Source organism: Phodopus roborovskii, unplaced genomic scaffold, assembly GCF_943737965.1.
Source record: "Phodopus roborovskii unplaced genomic scaffold, PHOROB, whole genome shotgun sequence".
Lineage (NCBI taxonomy): Eukaryota > Metazoa > Chordata > Mammalia > Rodentia > Cricetidae > Phodopus > Phodopus roborovskii.
The window spans coordinates 6,779,534-6,804,921 of record NW_026125052.1 but is presented as its reverse complement, the minus strand read 5'-3'; the positions used below and the strand labels follow the sequence as shown (position 1 = coordinate 6,804,921).

At 41.4% G+C, this 25,388-nt stretch overlaps 1 protein-coding gene across 1 annotated transcript in view; it reads left to right on the top strand.

Moving 5' to 3' along the window:
• Stxbp4 (syntaxin binding protein 4) overlaps nucleotides 1–24,312 on the top strand; it is a 125,913-nt gene extending 101,601 nt beyond the window's left edge. The window contains exons 13-14 of the mRNA XM_051195782.1: nucleotides 7,856–7,913; nucleotides 24,029–24,312. Of these exons, the coding sequence (XP_051051739.1) occupies nucleotides 7,856–7,913; nucleotides 24,029–24,143 (173 nt within the window). The 3' untranslated portion in view covers nucleotides 24,144–24,312. The remainder of the gene's footprint in view (nucleotides 1–7,855; nucleotides 7,914–24,028) is intronic.
• The last annotated feature ends 1,076 nt before the right edge of the window (nucleotides 24,313–25,388 follow it).

The following is a 25,388-nucleotide window of genomic DNA, read 5'->3' as shown; positions in this document are numbered from 1 at the left end:
TCAAATCATTAAGTACACCCTTACAGCACCACTTTTAAATTCTCATCTTCATTTAGTATTCTTCCAACACCTTTTCTAAAATCCTCTCCTCTCATCTTATGTCTGATGAAATAGAAGGTGTTTCTATTACCATTGACATTTGGTATAGTAAACATTGATTCCTTAATTCAGCAAATAGCCATTAAGAATCATATATGTGCACTATACCACTGACAATGGGACAGGGAACAAAAAAGAGAAGCTGGTTAAGGCAGCTGATGTGCGCCAGAGGTGGCAGAGAAGGCTGTTATATGTTGAATGACCAGGAAGACACCACTACTCAATGGCATCTAAGCCAACCCCTAAAGGAAGCAGCAGAGCGAGCTATGGACATGGGTGGGAACAGCTGTCTGGGCTGTTAGCCATTTACTGCTCTTTACACTGATCAAGTCAGACAAGTTGACTAGTCATGAGCAAAGCTTGTCAGAATACAAAGAACTGTGAAAGAACCTTTGAATCCCTTTACTAGCCAGTCTGCCTTTGCCAGGAAAACAGCAACACCCTTACACTGAGTTTGGTCAGTGCATAATATAAAGTCTGCTGGATATTACTTATTTTAAACAAAGCAAACCCACACCCCCAGGTGGCTCCCCTAACACTGAGTAAATGCCCAGAGACAACTGTGAGTGAAATTCTGTGTTCTCACCCACAGTGGAAGTCATGGGATAAGAGTAAACAGTAGAAGAATGGACATTTAAGCCAGCTTGTTCAAGATGCTGCACTCTAACTGGGAGTAATTGCTATGATAATGCAGTTTATATGCGTTGAAAGGGCAATGTGGAAGATGGCTGATAGCCTTCCCACCTTCCGCCTTACCTGGGTACTATTTTAAGATATTTTGATTTGCCAAAAGTAGTGACATCCTACCTGAGGATGACCATGAGCAATCTGGTTGCCTATGAGTGTGTTGTCAGGGTTTTTCCTTCTGTGTATCATAGTTTCTTTTGGTGGATGTGTGGCTTCTAACTTGAAATATGTAACATATACATTGTACATCTACAGGTGCAATTTCTTCTCCCTGCTCCCCAGACAATGGCAATATGTAACCAAATCACAGATACAAAATCATGCCTCCTTAAAGCAAAATTCCAAAATTTATGCTTCTTTTGGAAATTATTCCCTTAGGATTTTTCCCCTTGAAATGCTGAATTATTAGGTTATTTCTAGGTCACGACCATCACTTAGTATAATAGATTTCTCTTTCATATTAAAATTGGCACCACTGTTCAGACCTAAACTCCAACAAAAACAACTCTGACCATTTTATCTTTAAGCCCAGAATCTAGTTCATTTCCTCTTAAAAGATCATTACTTAGCACAGCAAAGCATTGATTGGGACTTTGGGGATTCTGTTTCTCTGTGTGTTCTAACGAGTTTGGAAAATGTATTCTTTAATCACTTTTATGGTGGCTGTTAGAGATGCAGAGGCTGAGGCTATGGAAACAGAGTGATGCTCTAGTGAGTGAGTGCCAGTGTCAGGTCACATATGACCAGACAGTGATTGCGTCATTTGTTAGCAACATGACAGTGAAGTGAGGATCGTGTAATTCCCTACGCTGAGGAAAGGACCATGAAAAAAGTATGACTTCCTGTTAATAAAACTCGCCCCATAGGTATTTAAGTTTTCCCTGCATTAGATGTCTGCATGACATCAATAAAATCATGGGCAAGGAAGAATTTCCTGTTTTGTTGCTATTAATAATAATGGCCCACTTTTGTATATAATCGTATCATTATATATTAAGTAATAAAAGTCTAATGGTAATGCCACAAGCTAGCAGGATAGCTATGATTGTTACTCATAAATGAGAAGGCTGAGGGCTGCACAGTTATTACCACACTGTTTAACTTAGAATCAAAAGTAATGCATGTGGATTTAGATGTTGTGATTCAAAATCAGTGGAAAAGTCCCTGAATGTGATGGATGTCATAATCTTTAGTAAAGCTCTATCTACTCAATTCAAGATTCCCTCCCCCCCCCAACCTTTTCCTTCCTGGCATGTCCTATGCTACCAGTTGACTCCCCTTGAGCTGACACTGGAACTTTTCAAATATACCCAGCTGTTCTCTTAGGTCGGCCTGAGACTCCCTGTGTAGTGTGGTCTTGGTCAGTGTCACTTGTAGAATTTCAGCCTCCATTTAACTCTATTCTCACTCCTACCATTCTCCATCTGAATCCCTCACCTTCGCCCTTCAGTTCTTTTTGTTGGTGTTTTTGGTGCTCTCCTCACCAAGCCCCTCCATGCCCATCATGACTCTTGGCAGCAAGAGCGCCCTGCTGGCTCCCTCAGATCTCACATCTTCCCAGTTCACTACACAGGGATCATCCTCACCAAGGACACCTACTACCAATCCCCTCATCTTCTCTCTCCATTTAAAAGCTATGGTCCATTATTCCAGTCTTCCTTATGGTCCCCTAAGCTCACTTGGCCTTCTTTCTTTACACCACACCATTTAACAGGGTCCCAAGCCTCCACACATGAAATCGTCCACCTTCTGCACAGTATATACAAACAAACAGGAGCTGTATTCTAAACACATGCTCTTATACTCACAGGTAAAGGTAGCTCTCACCTCATGGGCTTGTGAAATCACCACTATCCACATTGCCATGCCAACTGGTGTTACCATTGTGCCGGTCTTGTTTATGCAACCATACTGTTGAGATGTCATGGGTACCAACATCCCTGTCAAGTCCTGGGATCAAGGACTTTCAGGAAGTCAACTGTGCTTGTGCATAGGGCTCCCAGAAATGCTAACTTATAATGGTCCATGATCATCTCATCACACTTTAAAATGGGTTAGTGTCCATTGCTTTCTTGGCTGTGTATCCGACAGTATTTCCTCTCCTGTGCTCTGCCAAGAAAGAGTGTGCACCTTCTCTCCTTGCAGGGCTTACTTTCCCTTGAATTCAGTCAGGAAAAAAAAAAAAAAAAAAAACATGGGCTCTGTGGATCTCAAAACAACAAAAAGTTTTTTAGATTATGTGTCCTTTCCCCAAGTATAATATAATGGACTGCAGCTTCTTCATCCTTAATGGAAGCAGATCTTCTCTTGTTAGGGAACTTCTAGTTCAATGTCATCTTCCCTTCATAGCTGAGGCTTTGAAGCCCTGTCTCAAAAAGGGGGAGCATGAGGAAGGGAGGGGAGAGGGAAGGAGGGGGCAGGGAAGGAAAGGAGGAGGGAGAGGAGGAAAGGAGGGAAGGGAGGGGAAGAGAGGAGAGGATACGAGACTAGAGGAGAGCTGAGTCCCAATCCTGCTACAGCCTGCAGATCTCTGTGTAATAATGTTTCCAGCAGAATCTTTCACTTGTTCGGAGGAAACAGTTCCCTCAGTTCTCAAAGTGGCAGCCTATCACCTCAAGGCCTCATGACCGGGTTCCAGCTCCCTAGAGTATGTGTTCTTCCCCAGGTCTGAGCCTGCAGCTGTAGTCTCTTGGAGAGCCCTGGTGACCTTTTCTCACTGGCTCGCAGTTCTTCCTCTAAGCTCCAGCTAGTTCTGTCTGTGCTGAGGTGCTCTCCTCTCCAACGCTATGAAAGAGTATGGTTTTTCTTGCCAGCACCGCTGGTCTTGTCCTGCTGCCGCGCCAGCCCCAAATAATACACAGAGACTCTGTATTTGATATTATACTGTTGGCCAGGTACTAGTTTCTTATTGGCTAGCTTTGTCTTAAGTATTAACCCATTTCTGCTGATCTATGTATTTTCATGTGGTCTTCTTACCCAGAGCCGGCTGCTGTGTACTGCTCTCTCCAGACTCTCCATCTTGGCTCCTTCCTATTTCCTCCTTGTCTCCTAGTCCCTCCTATCTTCCTTTCCTATTGGCCAACAGTGCTTTATTTATTAACCAGTATGAGAAACATATACAGAATGACATCTCCCATCAACGCTACCCTATGTTCTTCATACTACTTGAGCTTATATTTGTTAATGTGCTTGTTTATGACTGGGGAGTGGGGTTTTGGTTTTGTGATTTTGTTCTTTTATGAGGATTTTTGTTTATATTTGAGACATGGTCTCATATAAGCTGACTCTTCAAATTCCCTTTGCTGCCATGCATGACTTTGAACCCCTGTTTCTCTTGTCTCCATCTCCCCAGTGTTGGGATTACAGGTGTGTACTGCCACATGCAGTCTCTATGTATGCAGTGCTGGTAATGAGAACCAGGTTTCGTGGGTGCTAGGCAAACAGTCTATTACATCCTCATCCTTATTTTAAAGCTCTCTGAGGTTAAGGGCCATGTTTATTTTTCGTTGTTATATATTGAACACCAGAGCAAACATCTGATCACATGATAATCAATAAATGTTTGATAAATTGGTATTTGGGGCAAACATAACAAAGGGAATCTGTGGTGGTGAATAGACTGGGGAAACAGAAAAGAAGTCATTTTGTGTGGAAACATGATGAGTTTGAATTTGGATATGTTGAGTTTTAGGTGACAGCCAGGATTCTAAGTTCAATATGTTCCAGACTTTCACTCTGGCAAGATACTCACGCAGATTGGAGTCATCACCATGAAGTTTTTGATTAGAAACAGATGATCTCTGGGGGGGGGGGAATGTTATGTAAGGACTTATAGACAAACACTTCCAATCAGAAAGAATTGCAGGTATTTAGAGTTGTCAATAATGGTTCTTTTTCAAAAAAAAATATATGAAAAGGAAAAATTGGAAGCATTCTGTATTTACAAATATGTAAAGATTTTGAAACTATACAACTATTTCCTTATTTGTAACAATAATGATTCTTTCAAAGGATTGATATTTTGTTATAATCACTTCCAAATCATTATTGTGAAGAAATAAAATCATTAATCATTGGAAAACCAAGTATATCATAAACATATATACTTGTGAATACCAAAAGAACTCTTTTACATGAAGTAGGCTTTTGGCATGTCTGTCTTTAAATTAGACAATGATTGTGTTTCTATTACTGATATATCTCAGGGAGATTAATTTCCATCAGCTTAGTCTACCTACAGTTCTGTTTACAGCTAATGTTAAGTCTATAAAAAGTAAGAAACTTTGATCTTCTAAGATATAAGCCCTTACTTTTTTCAGGGCAGAGAATTTATCAGTTTTATTTTTATTGGTTCTGTTCTGTGACAATTCTATACATGTATAAACTGAATTCTGGTTTCTCTCTCCCCACACTATTTTATTGCTTTCCTCTTAAATTATCAGTACCCTTCCCCATTCCCTAGAGTTGCTGTCTTATAATCATAATGTTTTGTTTAACTGGGGTCTTCTGTATTATCATTGAATTAAAATTATCCACTCGAAACAAATAGGGTCATCAGGTATACAACAGAAGGCAGTGACACCCCACCCACCCACCCAACCTCCCAACCCCCACCAACTACCTTTAGCAAATAGCTCAACAATGAAGGGTAGTATTTCCTAGCCCCACCTCCATCTAACTGTAGAGAGACCTTTCTCATGCAGACCCAGTGCAAGTGTCCACAGCTGCCATGAGTTTCTTGCTGTAATGGTTATGTCTTTCCCAGAAAATGACTCTTTGTGGCTCCTCTCCCTACCTTTCAGCTCTTACATTGTTTCTACCCCCTTTCTCCAATATTCTTTGAGTCTTAATGAGGTGGTATAAATGTCGTCTTTAGGGCTTGGGAACTGAATTCCCCGAGAACACAATTTTAAATTGACTTCATAATTGAAAGATACAATGTTGGGGCTGAGAAGGTGGTATAAGGGTTTCCCCTGCAAGTTTGATAGCCTGAATTTAGCCTCTAGAACCCACATAAAGATGGAAGGAGATAATTCTACAAAGCTGGCCTCTGACCCCCCAACATGTGCTATGTGTACAAGCCCCCACACACATACATCTTGCACGCACACACACACACACACACACACACACACACACACAAAAAAAAAACTCTTTAATAAAAAGGACTATCATTGAATTGTACCTCTTTCTTCTACTTTATTAAAAAAAAAATACCTGTGACTTGAAGAACTGGGAGAACAGATAGAAGAAATTGTGCCAGTCAAACAGTTCACCTAGCAAATGACAACCTTAGTCACATTACAACCACTTTCCACTTCCCCAGTCTTTGCTATTTTACCCAAAAACTAATCCAAGTGTTGTCATACAAGCAAGGTCCTTACAGTCATCATGCTGCCCTGTAGGTAAAGGGCTCATCACTGTCAGATGAAATTAGCTATTTAAAAATATGCAGAAAGTGTAAAGGCAGGAAATAAATCAACTCCGTCTTGTAGGACAGCAACCATGTATAATGACTGAGTAGTGGATATGAAAGAACACATGTACAGGGTGTCATTTCCTGTGTTACAGAATGTTACTTCCAGAGCTTTGCCTATACTGAGTTCTCAGAAACCCTGACTACTACTAAAAGTAGGAACATACATTCATGAAGACAGTGTAGAGACCCCACAGTAGCCTTATTGATGTACAAAAAAGGTAGCTATAAAATGTTGGCCAGAAGACTGGAATCAATATAAAGTCTTTTGTTGGTTTTTCTTAAACACACATACATACACACACAAGCAAAGAATAGTAGCTTCTTCTCAAAGAAATATAGTCTCTAAGAATTAAATGGTAATGTTAAGTTTCCCTACATGTTTACTCTCCCCCTTGCTAATATTTTGAGGGATATAAGTCAAGTATTTGTTGTTAACTCAGTACATTCTGCAACAGTAGGCTACCTGAGCAATGCAACCTTTTTTCCAATGTATTAATTTATCTTGTACATATCCAAAGAGCTGTGATAACCCAATGGCATAGAGCTTATTGAAAAGGTCAGTTAAATTTCTTAGCAATACATAAGATACAATCCAGTGATAGAACAGAATGGGTAGGAACCATTGCAGTCTAAAGAGATGTCACCCACAATCTGAATGTAAGAATATGGTAGCACAGACCTATGATTTCAACCAGTAAGGAGACTGTGGTAGAAGGATCTCATATTTAAGGCCAACCTAGGCTACAGAATTAGTTCAAGTCTAACCTTGTCTCTAAAAAGAAGATGTTGTATTTTAGTAGTAGAGCACTTATAAGTATATGCATAAGCTGTGGGTAGAAACGTCAGTAAATGGATAATAAATATGGAGACATACATACAGACATATAGACAGAGAGCAGAACTCCTGCATAGGATATGCCCCTATGTTGCCTGCTTACTTCATTCCATATCTCTTTTTAGCTAACTATTCTCAATCCCATTACAGAAATGGAAGCTAAGTTTAGCAAACTGTTTGGCCTTTTATGTTTAGTGCACAAAATTCTTAATTAACAAAGTAAAATGCCACCATCCATTGTAAATCACTTTGCTAAACTTTCAAACTTAATAAGGAGTCTTGTCTTGTCCAAAAGCTACTTTCCAACCCCTGCTGATCTGGCACTCATGCCGGATTCCCTGTGGAGCTGAGTGAAAGAATGCAAAGGAAGCCAATTAAAGAAACTTTAAGCCAGAATAGACAAGCAGAGGCCATCTTGTCCATCCTCCTGCCTCTAGGCAAAAAGCTGTCCTCTGCAAACACAAATTTTTGTGTGAATCCTGCTGACAAAAACATTCACCACATGTAAATGATAAGTCATAATCCAATTATTGCAACTAAAGCAGATTGTTAACTGTTCGAAACTTTATTCATTGCGTTGTAAAGACGCTGAGAAACAGCGCTCATCTGAATTGTCTTAATTCTGCCTTTCAAGAAAATAATTTCGTGCAAGAAATGCACTCAGATAATTGTCAACATGGGGGAGGTTTGTGTCCATAAAATAAAGTTATCTTCCTCATCTTATTAGGTGTATTTTTGGTTTCCTTTCACTCCAGGCTTACCTTATGGATGGGAGGAAGCTTACACAGCAGACGGAATCAAGTACTTCATCAAGTAAGTCCACGCCCCTCAACCAAGTAAGCAATTTTGCTCACATCTGGAGAGAACCTGGAAGTTGCAGAATAATCAGCAAAACCAAGAAACCCTCTTGGAGGTTACAAAAATTAGAAACAAGAAATGAAGCCTCACCATCTTCATTTCATGTGATTTAAATGCTGATATCAGATGTCACTGGAGGGGGGAAAACCCTGGCAACAATTTCTAGGGAAAGAACAAAAAACTGGAACAGAATCATGGTTTGAACTTGAATGTTGCCTGTCTGAATTCAATGTGCAGGATGATATCATTACCATTCTTGAAAAGTCAATATCTAAGTAATTGGTCATGCCCTAAAACAATTCTAACAGCAGTACTACCTTTAAATGCTGTACAGTGTACACAGATCATTCATTCTGAAAACAATGTTTGGTCATTTTTGTTTGCCTACAGTATTCATGACCATTAGCCGTGAAATATATAGACTGCATACCTGATGTTATGCAATTCGTATGGTCATAGGAAATGCCAGGTACTAAATAACCTAAGATATAAGTAGGACAATATCTGAACAGCCCGGACCCAGTGTGGTAACAGTAACTTTTAGGATACGTGTGCCACCCTAGCTCTCTCCTTAATGTGTAGATGAAGGAAATCAGAGGCTTGACTTGTTGCCCACAAATCCACAGCTGGTGTTACCAAGCCAGAATCAGAATCAGTGTCTCCTGGGCAAGACCTTTCTATTGCACTAGATTGTCCGTCACAGAGGCCTTGAATGCCTCAGCAGGAAAAAACTGCTAGACTGGATGGTTTTTCCCTGAATACAATGGGCTCTTATGTTTCTACCATGTTCTGAATAAACCCTTTGAAGTCAGAACCAGTGTTATGAGAGTTGCAAGGGGAAACCCACCTCCAGGCTGGGATTTCTAGAAAACCCCTTGTACATCCGTTTGGCAAGTTCTACAAGAGAAGTGCCCTTGCTGCCCTTTCAAATGTGTACATCCTTTCCAAGCAATATGCAGATTTTACTTCCCCAAACCTTGTGCCTCTACATAGGCCCCACCACCACCACCTCCACCCTCTCTCTTGAGATACAGTTTTCAGTTTCTCTGTGTGTAGCTCTGCATGTCCTGGAACTAGCTCTGTAAACCGACCAGGCTGGTCTCAAACTCACAGAGATCTGCCACTGCCTCCTGAGTGCTGGGATTAAAGGAGTGCACCATCACCTCCCAGCCCTATATCTCTCTTAACTTCAGTTTCTCTTCAGACAAGGAGACTATGTTGCCATGGTAGAGTTGCTGATGTTGTCTATTTACCATGCACCCTGAATCCAGGAAGTGACTAATAACTACATAGCATTATTTTTCGTTATGGCACAACCACCATGTCGAGAAAGCACAAAGCCTGCAAACCATCATCTTAAAAAGATGGCAACTTCTAAGTTTGGAAGAATGGCAGCATTTTCAAGGCTTGTTTTTTTTTTTTTTTTTTTTTTTTTTTTTTTTTTTTTCTTGTTCTGTTTGGTGGGTGATAAGGCAGGAATGTGGTTTATTGCATGAAGTAGAGGCAAGTCTTGGAATCCCATGTGTAGATCACACTCAGCAATACACTGCTCACTTCCAGAATCATTCCCCTTCTGGAGACGAACCTACTGTCTGCTTTCTAGAAGAGTTTCTACCTTGTGCTGTATAGATGGTAGAAAAAGGAAACACCATATTGTAATTTGCATTAGACCAGCTAATGCTCAGTGGCCAGGAGGACACTACATGTAATTGTCCATGTGTTATATTATTTAATCCTCTTAATAATGTGGAAGGTAAATACCACAGGGTGTTATGTTTATGACATCATGCCATCATGGTGTCATATTGATGACAAGCTTCATCTCACCCTCAGCTGTGCCTCCGAAAGGATCCCACAGGGAAAGTCATGACCCAAAGAAGAAAAACTGGAATTCTGCATCCAGAGGCCTTTGAAAGTGTCCAAGTCTGCAGCCTGTAGAGTGTTCTTTCACCTAAGCTGAGCTGTCTGTCAGTATGTCCTACCCATACATGAGTGGCAGGTCCTCACTGATGCTCTGTGAGAAAAAGATAGTAATGGCAGAGCTCCCATAACATGGGCTAAAACAGAGTCAGATATGACTAGCCACTGAATCAGTTTATCTCCCTGCCTGGTCCCCAACTAGATGAGCCGCCTGCCCTTGGAAAATGGAAGCTTTTAAGCTGGACTTCCACTACAAAAAGAGTAGAGCATATAAGGAGAGGAACTAAAAAGCCAGCAAGCCCTGGCCACTCCAAAGTCTAGCTCAGCTCCTCTGGAAGGAGTAGAAAGAGTGGACATTTGCCCAGCCTCCTTTGCTCTACTCAGAAAACAGCACAAAGTGTGTTCTGGAAATACATCAGTACTTTTCATTGACCTTAGTCATGATGTAGGAGGAAAGTGAAACAGAGAAGACAGATTTTTTTCCAAAGGGCATAGATGGGTATCATTGTCACATCACTGCAGCAGAAGAGACTGTCAGAAGAGGCTAAACTCAGCAGGGTTACCCTCCATCAAACTGCAGCATCCAGATACAGACCCAGTGTTATCTGGCTCCAACCACCCCCCCCCACACACACACACACACATTGGACTGCATCACACTGCCTTCCTTGTTTTAAGGTCATCTGGTGAGAGGTGACAAGAAGGACATTTTAAACAGATGTTGACTTAGGTAGAATGTTACACTTTGTCCATTTTAAAATAGCAGAACTTGCTTCTAAGAACAAGTAGTGATCTTCTGTAGATTGGAAGGTCAAAGAGTAAAAATAATAAAATTTAACACTATCCCAGCCCCTGCCTCCTAGAAGGGTAGAATGCTTGCTATGAGTTAGGTCTCTCTGAGAGTGTAAAAGCAGTAAGATAGATTTTAGTCTAACCATTAAATCCATGTTATTTCTCATTTATATGTTCCTACCTTTTTGTAGGGCGCCTATTGAACAAATTTGTTATGAGCAGCCATCATTTAACAGTTGCAGGGGATTTTGCAGGGATCATTAGGCTTCCTCTCTAGAATGGAGGCTCAGCCAGGTATCTCACTGACCTGGATGTGCCCATCTGTGTCTTCATCTTCACCAAGTTCGAGTTCTTTTGTTTCTATGCAGAAGCCACCCTCTCTGCCCAGGTGTTGTTTGTTTGAAGCAGATTGTAAGGCCATGTGCAGACTGATTGGAATTGCTCATCAATAAACTTTAAATATGGGTCTGCAGGGCTCCTGTGTGAGTCAAATGCATCGTTCTGGTGCAGCTGGCTCTGATTGCAAAAGAAGGCCTTCTGACATCAGGACAGAGAGAATGGTCTTTGGACCCAGAGCAACCTGAATTCTAACACTGGTGTCTCCACAGAATAGCTGCTTAACTTATATGTGCTCTCACTCCGCTTGATAAAATTCCCCGCCCCATAAAAAATTCTCCAGTAAAGTTTAATCTCTTTTCTTCTTCTTTTTTTCTTTTTATTTAAATTAGAAACAATCTTATTTTACATATCAATCCCAGTTCCCTCCTATACCCCCCTCCAACCCCCTAATCTCTTTATGTCCACCGACTCTGACATTTTGATAGGATATCTGCCTGGTTTTTAGCCACAGTCAAGGCTATTCCCAGATGGGCAGAGCATGAACAAGCCTACGGATATCACTTTCAGGAATATGAGGTTATTGATTCGTTTTCATTTTGATTCCACCCCAGCCAAACTTTTGGGCCTGGGCAGCCTGTTAATCTTTTGAGGGAGGACTGGCTCATTTATAGGTATATGATACTTTTCAGGCAACAAGGAACTTCACTTAAAAAGGACGACTAAAATTACCATCCCAAGACTCTGGGGGAGATGATGGTCTGCATTCATACGATCTCCTGACAGAAATTGGCACCTGTCACTGTCATCCCAGAAACGGAACTGTTATATCTGATGGAAGCCAAGCCTCGGGCAAGGGAATGACTGTCAGTGTTGATTGGAGAATGCCCAGGCACTTATGGTCCTTGTAGAATATTTCTGTCCATCCACATGACCATTGCATTTCTATTACTACTGTGTCATCTACTTAAGTTCTGACAAAGAAAAGAGAGCTTATGTCCACCTGTGTAAACATGAATAATTGGTATTGGCATCATCAGAGCCCGTGTTTCATAGAACTAACAGACATGTGCTTCTGTGTGCATGCATATATGCATGTAGGCATACTCACTTGCCATAAATAAATATGTAAATCTATACACATATATTTGTATAAAATATAGTACTGCATTCTGGGAAAGATTTTTTTTTCCTATATAAGAAAGTTGTAGCATCCTTAAACTTAATGATAACATGGCTAACACTTCAAGCATGCTATAATGAAATTATCTGGATGGATGGCCATTTTCCCACCTAACCTCCTTTTTCTTTATTGAGTTTTTATTTTGTTTTACCATGGGTAGGGTGGGCACATACATGCCGCAGTGCATGTGTGGACATTAGAGGACAACTTTTCTAGGAGTTGCATAACAGGTATTTCTTTGGACTGACAGCTCCCAAATAATGACACAGAGTCTTTTTTATTAATTATGAAACCTTGGCCTTAGCTTAGGTTTGTTCCCAACTAGCTCTTAAACCTTAAATTAACCCATTTATATTCATCTGCATTCTGCCACGTGGCTCATTGCCTGTCCTCAGTTCTTTACATCTGACTTTTTCCACATCTTTCTTGCTGGTTTCAGGCAAATCAGCCCCACTCAGATTCTTTCCCTGAGTTCTGCTGTCTCCCTGGAAGTCCTGCCTATCCTCTCCTGCCTAGCTGTTGGCTATTCAGCTATTTATTAAACTAATCAGAAGGTACCTTGGACAGGTGTGGGGGCAACCGAACATCTTCACACAGATATTCCGAAATAAAGTTAGTTACCTCCTTCTGGCTTTTTTGAGGGAGGACCTCTTGTTTGTGCAGCTGTGTTTAGCAAACTGCCCGAGGATTCTCCTGTCTCTTTCTCCCATCTCACCCCAGTAGTGCTGGGATTACAGGTGAGATCCATTGTATCTGGCTCAATATCAGATACCTGCTTCTAATAGCAAAGTATACTTCTGGCAGTATGCACCTTTACCCACTGAGCTATCTTGCTGGCCTATGTTTATAGAATTTAAAAGAACAGAAAACACAAATCAAACAATTTAACCTTTTCAAGTCTTAAACTCTAACTTCCTTTTGCCAATAGATGTTATCCTAAGTACTAGTAATACAAGTAGAAACTTAAGAGATTATGGAGGGAAGGAAAGAGATGTATGGTTTCTGGTTAGAAATAAAAAGCTACTCACTTCAGCTTTGTAAATCCTTGCCATATCATTTCGGCTTCTCTTCAGTGGACACTGTCAAGAACTCTCTCCCACCCCATGGCCTTGTGAATTAAGCTGTTTTTCTTCCTTTTCAGTGACTTAGGTAGTGGCCACTGACAGACTATTATATCCTAAGGTCCATCTGATGAGAGGTCAGGACAGGTTTTATGCCACTGACTTCAAGGCTTATGAGAATATGTTGAGGCTCTATGAGGTCTTCAGCATGGATAAGAATCAAGACTACCAAAAAGAGTGCACAGAGACCTAAATTGGGGAATGTTGGCCTTCCCAAATGGTTCTCCCAAACCACTTCTTCTGACCTGGAAGTGGTAAGGCATGAAATGAAGCCGCACCTGATAAGGAGTTGTTCCGCCCTTGATGAGCTGTCTGGCGGTGCGTCTTAACCCAAAGCTGAATGGCAGGGCCCAGCTACCTGTGTGACAACTCCTAACCGAGTAATATGTTACCTGACACAGAGCAGAGCATGCGTGGAGACTCAAGTAGAAGTGGATGGATATTGTTGACAAGTTGGAGAAGCCATTGAAGGGGTAAAGAGGGTATCTGATTAGGCCTGGGTTTTAATGTAGATACCGCCACATTTGAGAGTGACCTGATAGGTTATTTCAATCCCTCTCTCATCCCAAACAAGGAGTGTTTGAGAATTGGATGTGCCCGGGGGTGTGAAGACCCTGGGACAAAGCCCTTGGAGCAGGGGGAGCACTGAGCAGACATCAGCTTGCCAGGCCCGTCCCTACCCTGCTGTTATATGCCAGAGAAAGAGTTTTTAACGACAACATTTGTGCAGCTGCAAATAGAAAACGGTAGCCAAAACCTACATTTCTACTGCTCTCTGGCCAGTCAGCAGCCCTGCGATAGCTGCAGGAAGGCTGCATTGATCGCAAGCCCCAAGACAGCTTGCCCGGGGTTTTCTATAAATACCTACAGAGAGGTGTAGGAATATGAAGCACTGGAGAAGAAATTGTCATTTAAGTGAAAGGCCAGCCAGCTGGCTTGGGTTATTCGGGATGGCACAGCCCCTGAAATGAATAAAACATCTAGATCTACACTCCCAGCACCAAGCTCTGTCCCCACTTAGGCGATGACAGGTACGGCTTGGCCTGAAGCTTGTTTTCCAGTGTCACATTCCTTGAGAGCATGTGACGATTCTGGACTCGTCACCTTTCTGGGGTTGTTCTTTTAGTCCAGTTTAGAACTGTCTCTGCCTCTATGGCCCTCTTTTTTTAGATTTTTTTTTTTTTTTAACAAATTCTGAATGTTTTCATCAAAACTTTCTCCACTAGGTTTGGTGGCTGAAGTCGTCTGCTGGGGCTGCTATAAGGCAACACCACAGATAAGGAGCTTGCACAGCAAAAGTGTGTCTCCTAGTTCTGAGTGCCAAAGTCCAGTATCAGCAGGACTGGTTCCTGACGAGGCAGCTGCTACCCTCCTCACCCCATCTTTTCATGCCATTGCTCGCTCGCTCTCTGTCTCTCTCTCTCTCTCTCTCCATGTGTGTGTATGTGTGTATGTGTATGTGTGTGTGTCTGTCATCTGAGAGAGAGAACGCTCTATTGTCTCTTTCTCTTATCACAAGGGCCCAGAGCAGAGATCTCTTGAAGCCAGTAGCCACAGCCCTGTGACCTCACTTAATGTTTATTATTACCTTACCCTACACAAGTCTCCAAAAGCAGAGCTTTTGATGGATTTTTGTAGGCCATGGCATTGTCCCTAAGTCAGTTTTCCTTTTAGTCCTTTCCCTCGCTGGGGTCTTGAACTCAATTCCATGACAATAAGCAAGTACTGAATTGCATGCCCAGCTCCTCTTTCTTGTCAGTTTGACACACTCACTGTATTGCCCAGGCTGGCCTTTAACTTGTGATCTTCTGACTTTAGCCTTCCAAGTATCTGGGATTACAGGCTTGTGCAAAGACCTGGATGTCTTAACTTAGTTTCCATCAGATATACTTTGGTAATATTTCCCTAGTTTTGCACAAGTTACAAAAAGTCCACCTAGCTAATGTCTTTTCCTTTAGATGCTATTCTGCAAGAGTCAAGGAAGGAGACCCAGCATAAGGAAAAGCCCCACAATTTGTGACAGTGTTAGGTTACTTAGTAAAGGGGAATTTAGGTTACTGAGTGGCTTGTCCTACTCAATCCAGTCTGACCTTGTGTCCTTAACAATGAAGGAAGGAGGCAGAAGAGTCGAATAAAGACTGTGATGAGGGAAGCAGAAATGTCACCAGTTTTGAAGATGGGCACCCTGACCCTAAGACTGTGGAGAGCCTTCAGAAGGTGGAAAAACAAGGGAACGATTCTCTCCTCAAGCCCAAGATAGAATTGTAGCCATTTGCTGATGTCTTCAGTGTGCCCCAGTAGGATCTGTATCAGACTTCTGATCATTAACCAGTACATTTAAGTCATTTTAAGTCACCAAACTTTTGGTGATAAATTATTACAATAGAAAAATCATACAGGGGTGTGAGAGAGAGGTGAGAAGGGGCTGTCTAACTCTATGTAGAGATGTGTCAGGCCTAGATCTAGGGGATTAACATGTTATCTCTTAAACTATTGAGGAAGATGTTATATGTCACAGAGATTGAGAAGTTCAGGGTATACATAACTTCCCAGAGACATACTGGCATCCCTGTTAACACGCAAGCTGGAGTTGTCTACAGATGTGGCCAATAGGAAAGAATTATTGGTGCCCATATCTCAGTCCCAGGCCTGCTTCTGTGTAACTTTGGACAGAGCACTTCAACCCTGTAAGCCTCAACTTTTTCAACTGTAGAAATTATAGAGAAAAGTACTGTCTGTGATTTTTATAAAAAGTAAATAGGGAAAAGGATCAAAGAACATTGCAGGTCAGAAAATGCTTACCAGACAGAAAGTCATACCCAGCTGCTTCTGACTGGAACATCTGTTTGAGGTTTTGCTTTGTGAGATGAGTTTTCTGTGTAGCCTCTGCAGGCCTAGAACTCACAACCCTCTAGTCTCAACATCCCAGTGCTGGGAAGGCGGGGATGCACCACCACACTGACTTGAAGTCTGCATCTGATCCGTGATATCATAGCAAGGGCTGCAGTGGTCTCCTTGGATCACACCTGCACTTTGTTGATGCATATCAGCATTTACCTCAGAAAATCTCCAGCTGGCAGTAAGGGACTTTGGAGGTCTGGAAATATGGATGGGATTTATTTGCTCATTTAGGAGGCTGAGAACTCCCAGTGTGGTCTTAGAAGGTTTAGGCACACCATTCATCATTACTGTTATCTTTGGTAACATTGTAACATTTTGTACTTGAGAAGTTAAAACAAGACTTTTAAAAACTAAGGATTATATTTATTTACAATGAACAAAATCTAGGATTCTAATGAGTTTATTTAGACCATTGGCTTTTAGAAAATAAACTCTAGCCCAAATTGTTTAAATTATCCTTACAGTTTTACTGTTTGCCCCAAATTAGTAAATAGATTTTTGCAAGCCAATTGAACTGAGACTATTGGTAAAGGGAAATAGTGATGCTAATTATTTTGGTGATGTTGGTTTTATTTGGATAACTCTAATTTCCCTGATATAATGCTCAATTTCTGTAAACACACATAAGCCACTTAGGGGAAATCTGCATCCATGATCACATTTGAGAATTACCTGATCTTCAAGTATAAGTAAGCTAGTACACCACTGTGTATTTGTCCCCAGTGGTGTGACTATAGTAGTAATCAGAGGGGTTTATAGTGATGCACGCCTCAAGCATGCACTGATGCCGTGCATGGTGCATGAATACGGCTATGAAGAGATGGAAAAGACAGAAACAGCCCTGCCCTGTGGAAGCTGGAAGCCTAGGGGACACAGATAGGACACGTGACAACAAAGTATGACTGCTTGGGAAGACCCTCTGGCTTGGGCTTCACATACGCTCTTTATTTTCTCAGTCGCTCACATAACATTTTTCAAGAATTTCATAGGAAAGAATTTTTAAAGGGCATAATAGCTATACATACATATTCTATGATCATTGAATTAGTCTTTTAATTAATTTCATTTTGCAAAGCTGAAGAGCCCCTTTCTGGAGGTCACTTAGTCCATCCCAGAGTCTCTTCACATGTTGCTGTGGAAACCAACCTGGATACAGAGGGATTGAACGTAATGGTTAAATTCACAGAAGTCATTAGTTGGATCTAGGCACTGGCTCTGTTGTGTGCCAATCCTATGACTAGGAATAAACTATGCCGCCTTCTCGATGTCATTGCCTGCTATGCGTTAGCCCACTTGTTTATACTTGCAAAGGTGGCATCATCAAAAACAGCCAACAGTTCAAGCTCATGGACCTCCTGAGGTTTTTCTTTTTTCTTTTTTATCTTCATTAAAATGAATATTTTTGCCAGTAATTTTCTTGCAGTGTTGATCTTTTACTAGTCTAATAACAGCAATTTTTTCTAATACTACACACTCACATGCACACACACATCTTTAGATTCTTGTAAACAATTTCATATCTAAGACCTAAAGACATTTAGTTAAATCTTATTATTTGATACCTGTTATATATTTCATACAAGTTTTATAAACACAGAATAAAAATCAAATTCTAATTTCTTACCTTTAAAACAAATGTTCTTTTAAGTGTAACTCTCTTGATGTCATGAATACTTGCATTTTGTAGCTACTTATTAATTTCTCCAGTACTCCAACATTACAACAACACTGAGTCCTGGTAACAAATGATATTAAGAAGTCTTTGCCTATTTTTAATTTCATATATATAATATATATACATATATAATATATATAGATATAGATATTCCCCTTAAAATTACTCTACAAATTTATTACATTGTGGGTCATTACCCTACAGTTTTGTCTTAGGCATGATAAAATAAGTCTTCAACTCACAGCAATGCAGAGCCATGTCTGCAATGGAGAATGAACAAGGGGGCATCTTTCACCATGACCAACAGTTAAGAATAGACTATTGTGCTTTCTGTGCTCAAGTCACTTTTTTCTAGAGACTGTCCTTAATTTTTATTTTGAAAGAAATAAATTTGTTTTTCTTTTTGAAAGAACAAATTTTGATCCTCTAGCTAAGAGGTAAGAAACAGAAGGAGGGTAATTATAATGGGATTTAAATAATTCACTTAACATTTCTTTGCCAATAAAATAAAGCATGTTCTCTTGAGCTTTTTTTTTCTAAATAAACTCTACAATATGTCTTTCAATTTACTAATATTGTTTTTAAAAACACACAGCACTGGCAACCTATTGCTAGATATTTTATCGATTTCCAGCAACAGATCTGGCAACCAGTTAAAAACAAATGGCTTTTTTGAGTTTCAAATGCACCTGAGTGACTGTTGATGACTCCCCAAATCAGGTCAAATGCCATCTCTTTGCAGAAACCTTTGTCAGGGATACTGGGTGTTCAGATGAGGACTTTATCATCTCATAGGAAGCTTCACTTATTTACCAACTCCCTAAATTTTTCATTTCAAACAGCAACATCTCCCTTTATGACCCATAAGGTCTTTATTAATTAAACAAAGCAGTCAGCTGGACTGATTTATTCTCCATCCTTAGCTGAATTACCAAGCACACAAATCAGGGAGAAGGGGAATATTTCTAATACTAGAATGTTCTCCAAGCCAGTAAATCAAGCATTATCTTATCATACTGATTATGTCAGAGAGCATTAGCCACTGTGCTTACTAAGACATAAAATTGAATAGCAGACTCAAGACTGGCTCCACTCCAGCATTGTAGGCAGAATTCCAAGGTGTTCTTGCACTAAACAAAAAGCCCTAATTATCAATAAAACTAGCTGTGATCATTTCTTGAATGTCTTGAATGCCAGGCCCTTTACACACACCACCTGGGATTTAAAAGTTCTGTCTCATGGATTCTGAGTATTTTGTATTATTTTGTTTCCAAAGATCCAATTACAGCCTCTGAGACACCAAAAGCTTTTCCTTATTGCCTTGGTCTTATTTTTCTAGTAGTTACTGGGATTATATGTTGAACATTTAGAGATATAAATGTAGGTAAGGTTTTGTTGTTGTTGTTGTGGTGGTGGTGGTGGTGGTGGTGGTGGTGGTGTGTGTGTGTGTGTGTGTGTGTGTGTGTGTGTGTGTGTGTGTGTGTGTTTACCAATAAAATCAAGCTGTATTATCTTAGGCTTTTATCTTTACAGAAAAGTGTTCTATGAATATAAGGTTAGTCAAACATTCAGTATGTCCTTAGAGTGAGTCACATTTTGTCAATAAAAAGTCTGGGAGATTCCTGGGATTCCCCTTGCACCAGGTTTCTACCTGACCTGAAATGTGCTCCTATCAAGACATCTCTTTCATTACTCACACCCTCTACCCCTCCCCCAACCCAATCCCTATGTTCCCATCCCTACCCACACCCAGTTTACTCAGGAGATCTCTTCCTTTCCAGGGAAACCCACGAGTCTGTGCTTGGGCCCTCCTTCTTACCAAGACTCTCTGGGGCTGTGGGTTGTAACATGGTTCTCCTTTACTTTATAGCTAATATCCACTTAGAGTGAGTACATACCGTGTTTGTCTTTCTGGGATGATTTTTTTTTCCTCTAGTTCCATCTACAAGGATGACCCCAGCTAAGACTCCTAGAAATAGTGGATGGGTAGCCTAAGCTAGTCATCTCCTGGAATCAGATTTGTGAGTACTCTAATTATCAGCAGAGAGCATTCATCCAGTAACCGATGGAAGCAGTTGCAGAGAGCCACAGCCAAGCACTGGGCCAAGCTCTGGGAATCCTTTTGAAGAGAGGGAGGAGGGATTGATTGTACAAGCCAGGGGGTCAGGTTCATCACAAGAGAACCCACAGAGACAACAAGCCTGAGTTCATAGGAGCTCACAGACACCGAAGGGAACCACCTACCCCTTTACATACGTGTGACAGTTGTATAGCGTGGTCTACTTGTGGGACTCCTAGCAGTGGGAACAGGGCCTCTCTGTGATGCTTTGGCAGGCATCTGGGAGCCTGTCCCTCATACTGGGTTACCTTACCAAGGGTTAGTATGAGGGGAAGAGCTTAGTCCTACCTCATCTTAATATGCCATGCTTTGTTGATACCCATGGGAGGCCTGCCTCTTTCTGAACAGAAACAGAGGAGTGGATCTAAACATTTGGGGGGCGGTGGGCATGGCAGAGGGAAGGTGAAGGGGGGAGAAACTGAAGTCGGGACATAAAGTAAATGAATGGATTTAATCTTTTAAAAATGACTTGATGAATATTATTAACAAGAACAGATTTCAGGTAGAACTTTCTAACATCAAATGCAGAGAGTCCGTAACTATAGTTTTTTTCTTAGACATCTTGCTTTTGATTGCTCTGAGTTACCAATTTACTAGTGTCTATATGGTTACATAGTTCGTATTTCAAGAATGAGACTATCACTTGTAAAATAGTCAAATAGCAAAGCATGTTCCTGAACTTGTCCTGAAGATACTGGTTTTTTGTTTTATTGCTTCCTACTCTCCCCATTCAGGTAACATTATAAAGGAAGGGGTATTTAAAATAATTTAAATGATACTCTCCCCACCAATCCATTGTAGTGGTAAACATTGAATCTCTAGATTCTGAGACTGTCAAGTTCATGAAACAGTATTACCAGCACATTCCTTTGAACACATACTCGGTGCAGGATGGTGCCTATCTCACCTTGCCATGGCATTCCAGCCTTCTTGGTTATACCCCTTAGTATTTTTTAACAATTCTTTCAGTTTAGGCCACAGAGGGGCCTTGAAATGAATTGAGTCTGGGCTGAGTTGATGCTCCAGTAAGTTTAAACTTCATAAGAAACCTTTTTAAATATTTTAAAGAGACTGGTAATAGGAATTACTGCCGAGAGAATAATGGTTCCTTTTTTAATAATTTATTTATTGTTTGATAATTTCAGACATGTATACAATGTGCTTTGTTCTGATCCATTCCCTTCTTTCCCTTTTCTCCCTTACCCACTCCCATGACTTTTCCCTCCCAACTTCACATGCTCTCTTGTTCTTTTATTAAGATCACTAAGTCTACTTAGTACAACCTGTACATGCAGGCATGTAGGACAGTCCCCTGGAGCATGGGTAGCGCCTCCGGGGCTGAATCCCTGAGGAAAACTGACTCTGCCCTCCCCTTCACCCTTCAGGTGCCAAAAGCTCCTCAGCTAGGTGGGACCCCATGCACTTCTCCCTATCTTCAAGGCAGGGATTTCAGCTGGCTTGATCTTGTGCAGATCCTATGCATGCTGCCTCAGCTACCGTGACTTCCTATTGCAACAGCTCTGTCATGTCCAGCAAGTACTTTTCCACTGCCTGTGACTCTTTCTATCATCTCTTTCTCAGTGATCTCTGAATCTTGTGGGGGTGGGGGTAGGGGACATCCCATTTAGAGCTGGGCACTCCACCAAGCACTCCACAGTCTCTTCTTGTCTTCATATTAAGCAGTTGTGGATTTCTGTATTAATCACCCGATAAGGGCTGAGAGATGTGCTAGTATATGGAATGAAGATAAGAATTTTTGCTAGGGCGTGATGGCACGTGTCTTTAATCCCAGCACTTGGAAGGCAGAGGCAGGTGAATCTCTGTGAGTTCAAGGCTAGCTTGGTCTACAGAGCAAGTTCCAGGACAGCCAGGACTACACAGAGAAACCCTGTCTTGAGAAACAAAAAATAATTAAAAAATAGAAAAAAGGTAATAAAATAAAAAATAATTTAGGGGGCTATGTCCATTTAGCAGAATAATAGTATCATTTTCTTCTCTACAGCATATGGCCCAGACAGCCATGAGTTTTAGCCCCATGGACAGTATCATGCATGACTTCTATCATATGGAACAAGCTTTGAATCCATTCACAAAGTATTGATTACTCCTATAATATTGGTGTCACCAGTGGGTGTATCTGGCAGACCTGTCATTGAAGTTCACAGGGTTCATGGCTGGTTAAGACTATTGATGGCACTTCTCCCTGACAGCATGCATAGAAACTTTCAGCACTATGAATCTAGCCAGTAGGGAAGAACCTTCCAGGTTGGTACCAGCTTGATTACTCCATGTCCCATGATTCAAGTATATAGTGTCTTCAGCAATAGGGTCTTATTCTCAAATTCTAGAGGAAAAACAAGAGCAAAATGATGGGAGATGCCATTATGTATATATGTTTCTCATACTGGTTAATAATAAAGCACTGTTGGCCAATAGGAAAGGAAGATAGGAGGGACTAGGAGACAAGGAGGAAATAGGAAGTAGTAAGGAGGAGTCAAGATGGAGAGTCTGAAGAAAGCAGTATGCCGCCGGCTCCCCGGTAAGAGAAATACATAGATCAGCAGAAATGGGTTAATAATTAAGGCAGAGCTAGCCAATAAAAAACAAGTAACCGGGCCAACAACATTGTATCAAATACAGAGTCTCTGTGTATTATTTGGGGCTGGCGCGGTGGCAGGACAATACCAGGCGGCGGGCGGAAAAACTGTACTCTTTACAGCAAAAGCTACAGCCTATAATGTTTAGGACTTGGGAAGCTATGGAACTTCTCTTGCCAACAACTCAAAACTAAGTAAGCCATAACTAACACTGGGCTTTTTGTTTTGATAGTCTATTGTATATGGGATTGGCATATACAATTAATCATCTTTTATATATGAATGCATTCTAGGAAGCTTCTACAATAGTAGGTGCCCATATAGGCTTTACATTGATCTTAGTGTTACCTCTCACCATACTCCCTTTCTACCACTACACTCAAACTCCAGAGACTGTGAAGATACCTGAGCCTTGCTGCTCCCACATTGACTCTTGAAGTCCTTTACCCCATTTTGAAACTATTAGTAATCCACTCCTATAGGAAGTTGCATTTATAAATGTCCTCCCAACCTCACCTCCTCTCCAAGGGGTGGGGCAAATGGTAGTGGGCACATAAGAGTCATCCAGCTGGAAGCTGAATTAGGAATCTGAGACACACACACCCACCAGGTAGGGGTGTGGTTTGAGTGTTCTGCCACTCCCTAAGTATTCCCCCTGCCCTAGTGCCTGACCCCGCCCCTGCTTCTGTCCCTTCTTCCCATAGTGCTCTTCAGGACCCTAGTCATCTGTTCTGAGAACTCCTCAAACAGCACAAATACAGAGATAAAAAAAAAAAATAGTTCAGGGACCTTTCTTAGCAGCAAGAAGGCTGACAATAGATAGACATGCATGCATTTATAATATAGGAAAATCTGAGAGGAGACTATGGGTTCAGATGGGAGGAATCTTAAGGAGAATTTTCTCCTTTGAAGTGTGTACTAACTCCCTAGGGAGGACAAATGTGGCCCAGAATCATACTGTAGAATGTGTTTGACCCAGAATTGGTTAGAACTGAGTGTTTCACAGGTAAATGACAGTGTATGCTTTGTCGTTTAGGAATGTCTCTGGGCTGGAGTGGAAAATGAGTTAGGAAGGAAATAGAACTGAGACAGAGAAGATATTTCAGCGTGCCAGACTGTTGCATTGGAAAGGGAAAGGAGACAAGACTCCAGAGATGATGCTCACAGCTAGAAGCCATAGGATGTGCTCACAGATAACATGGGGAGAGGAAAAGGGAGTTTAAGGTGATGCATCCATCTGCATTCATGGTTACTGAGGACCCTTAAAACATCTCCAAGACGTATTAACAACACTGGATCTGATTCTAACTGCTTCCTGTCCCAAGGTCTGGCAACTGGGTAGAAGCAGTGTTCCCAGGATCAGCACTTGTTTAGCTGGCAGAAGGAGTCTTTCCCATTCTAATTCATACCCCTTGTTCTTCTCAAGTCATGTAACACAGACCACATCTTGGACCCATCCCATGATGAGCATCCTGAACCTGTCCTGCTCAGAGGAAAATGAAGAGGACTGTCCAGGAGAGCTAACAGACCAGAAAAGCTGATGGCTGCCCATGGAAATGGTGCTTCAGGGTCTTCCGGCTTTTCAGTCCAGGTGCACAATCAGACACAAGACACCACAGCCTGAGAAACAGGAATCCAGCACATTCTCCCAGGCAGGGTGTCAACCTGGAACTGTGATATTTCTATGTACATGTTAAAGATCACCTGCCACTACACAGTTCTTTCAAAATAATGTAGTTGCATTTGTTGAACTGATATATAATTAGATGCTATCTGCATCTAACTTTTCATATATAATTAGGTCTATACAACTTAGTATGTAGTTCATTGTTTGGTATTAGATGCAATGGGTTTTTAATACCAAAATTTTATATTGGAAAGGTACATGAACGTAGGGAACTACTTCTTTTCTGATAATCCCCCCCTCTCTAATCACAGTTTAGGAAAGTGATCTGAGAAAGCTTGGGGAGGGTGCTATATGGCTACCCCATTGGCTGCTGAGTACAACCTTTGTTTGTTTGTTTTTATCTGTAACTCATAGGACACACTCTAACTTACATGGATAGGAGACTTCTATCATTTATAAAATGCTTTCAGATTTCATCTTATTTAAACCAAACAGCATGGGGATAGATAGGCTTGATCTGTTGGCCATTTTCATTCAAGTCTTCAGCTGGAGGAACCAGTGCTTCAGAGAGACAGAGCGTCCTGACCCAGGGCTGAGATTCACACCTCATCTCCTGATTCCATGTCCAGTCCCCTTTGCCCTGCTCCCAGCTGTCCTCACAGAGGGAGGCTGCAGTCCAACAGGGCACCTTCATTCTGTTGATGCAGCTGGGTCCACAGCTGTGCATTCCACACAATCCAGAGGACACCTCCGAGTCAATCAAAGCCTCTTCTTAACCCCGCTCTCTCCTTCTGTGGGCCCACCCCGCATGACCCCTGGACACCCACCAACTGCCTCATGACTTTTCAGTGGGCTTTGTCCCACAGCTCATGCTTTCTGAAATGAAGGTGCTAGATCATGCCAGTGATTGCCATGCTTGGGTACCATTGCCAGTAGGAGCATCCTTAGAGAGATGATAGGAATGAAGGTATCTCTTAAAATACTGCCAGGCTGCTTGTAACAGAACGAAAGCCTAAAGCCAAGTAAAGCAGCCCAGCATCACTTAGGAAAGCCTAGCACTCCCAAGAACACAGTGTGAGAATCCTCACGAAAAGAAAGGCACTTTATAAATGAGTCACTGGGTTCCTACAGTCGGTTAACACCTATGTCAGCATAGTCC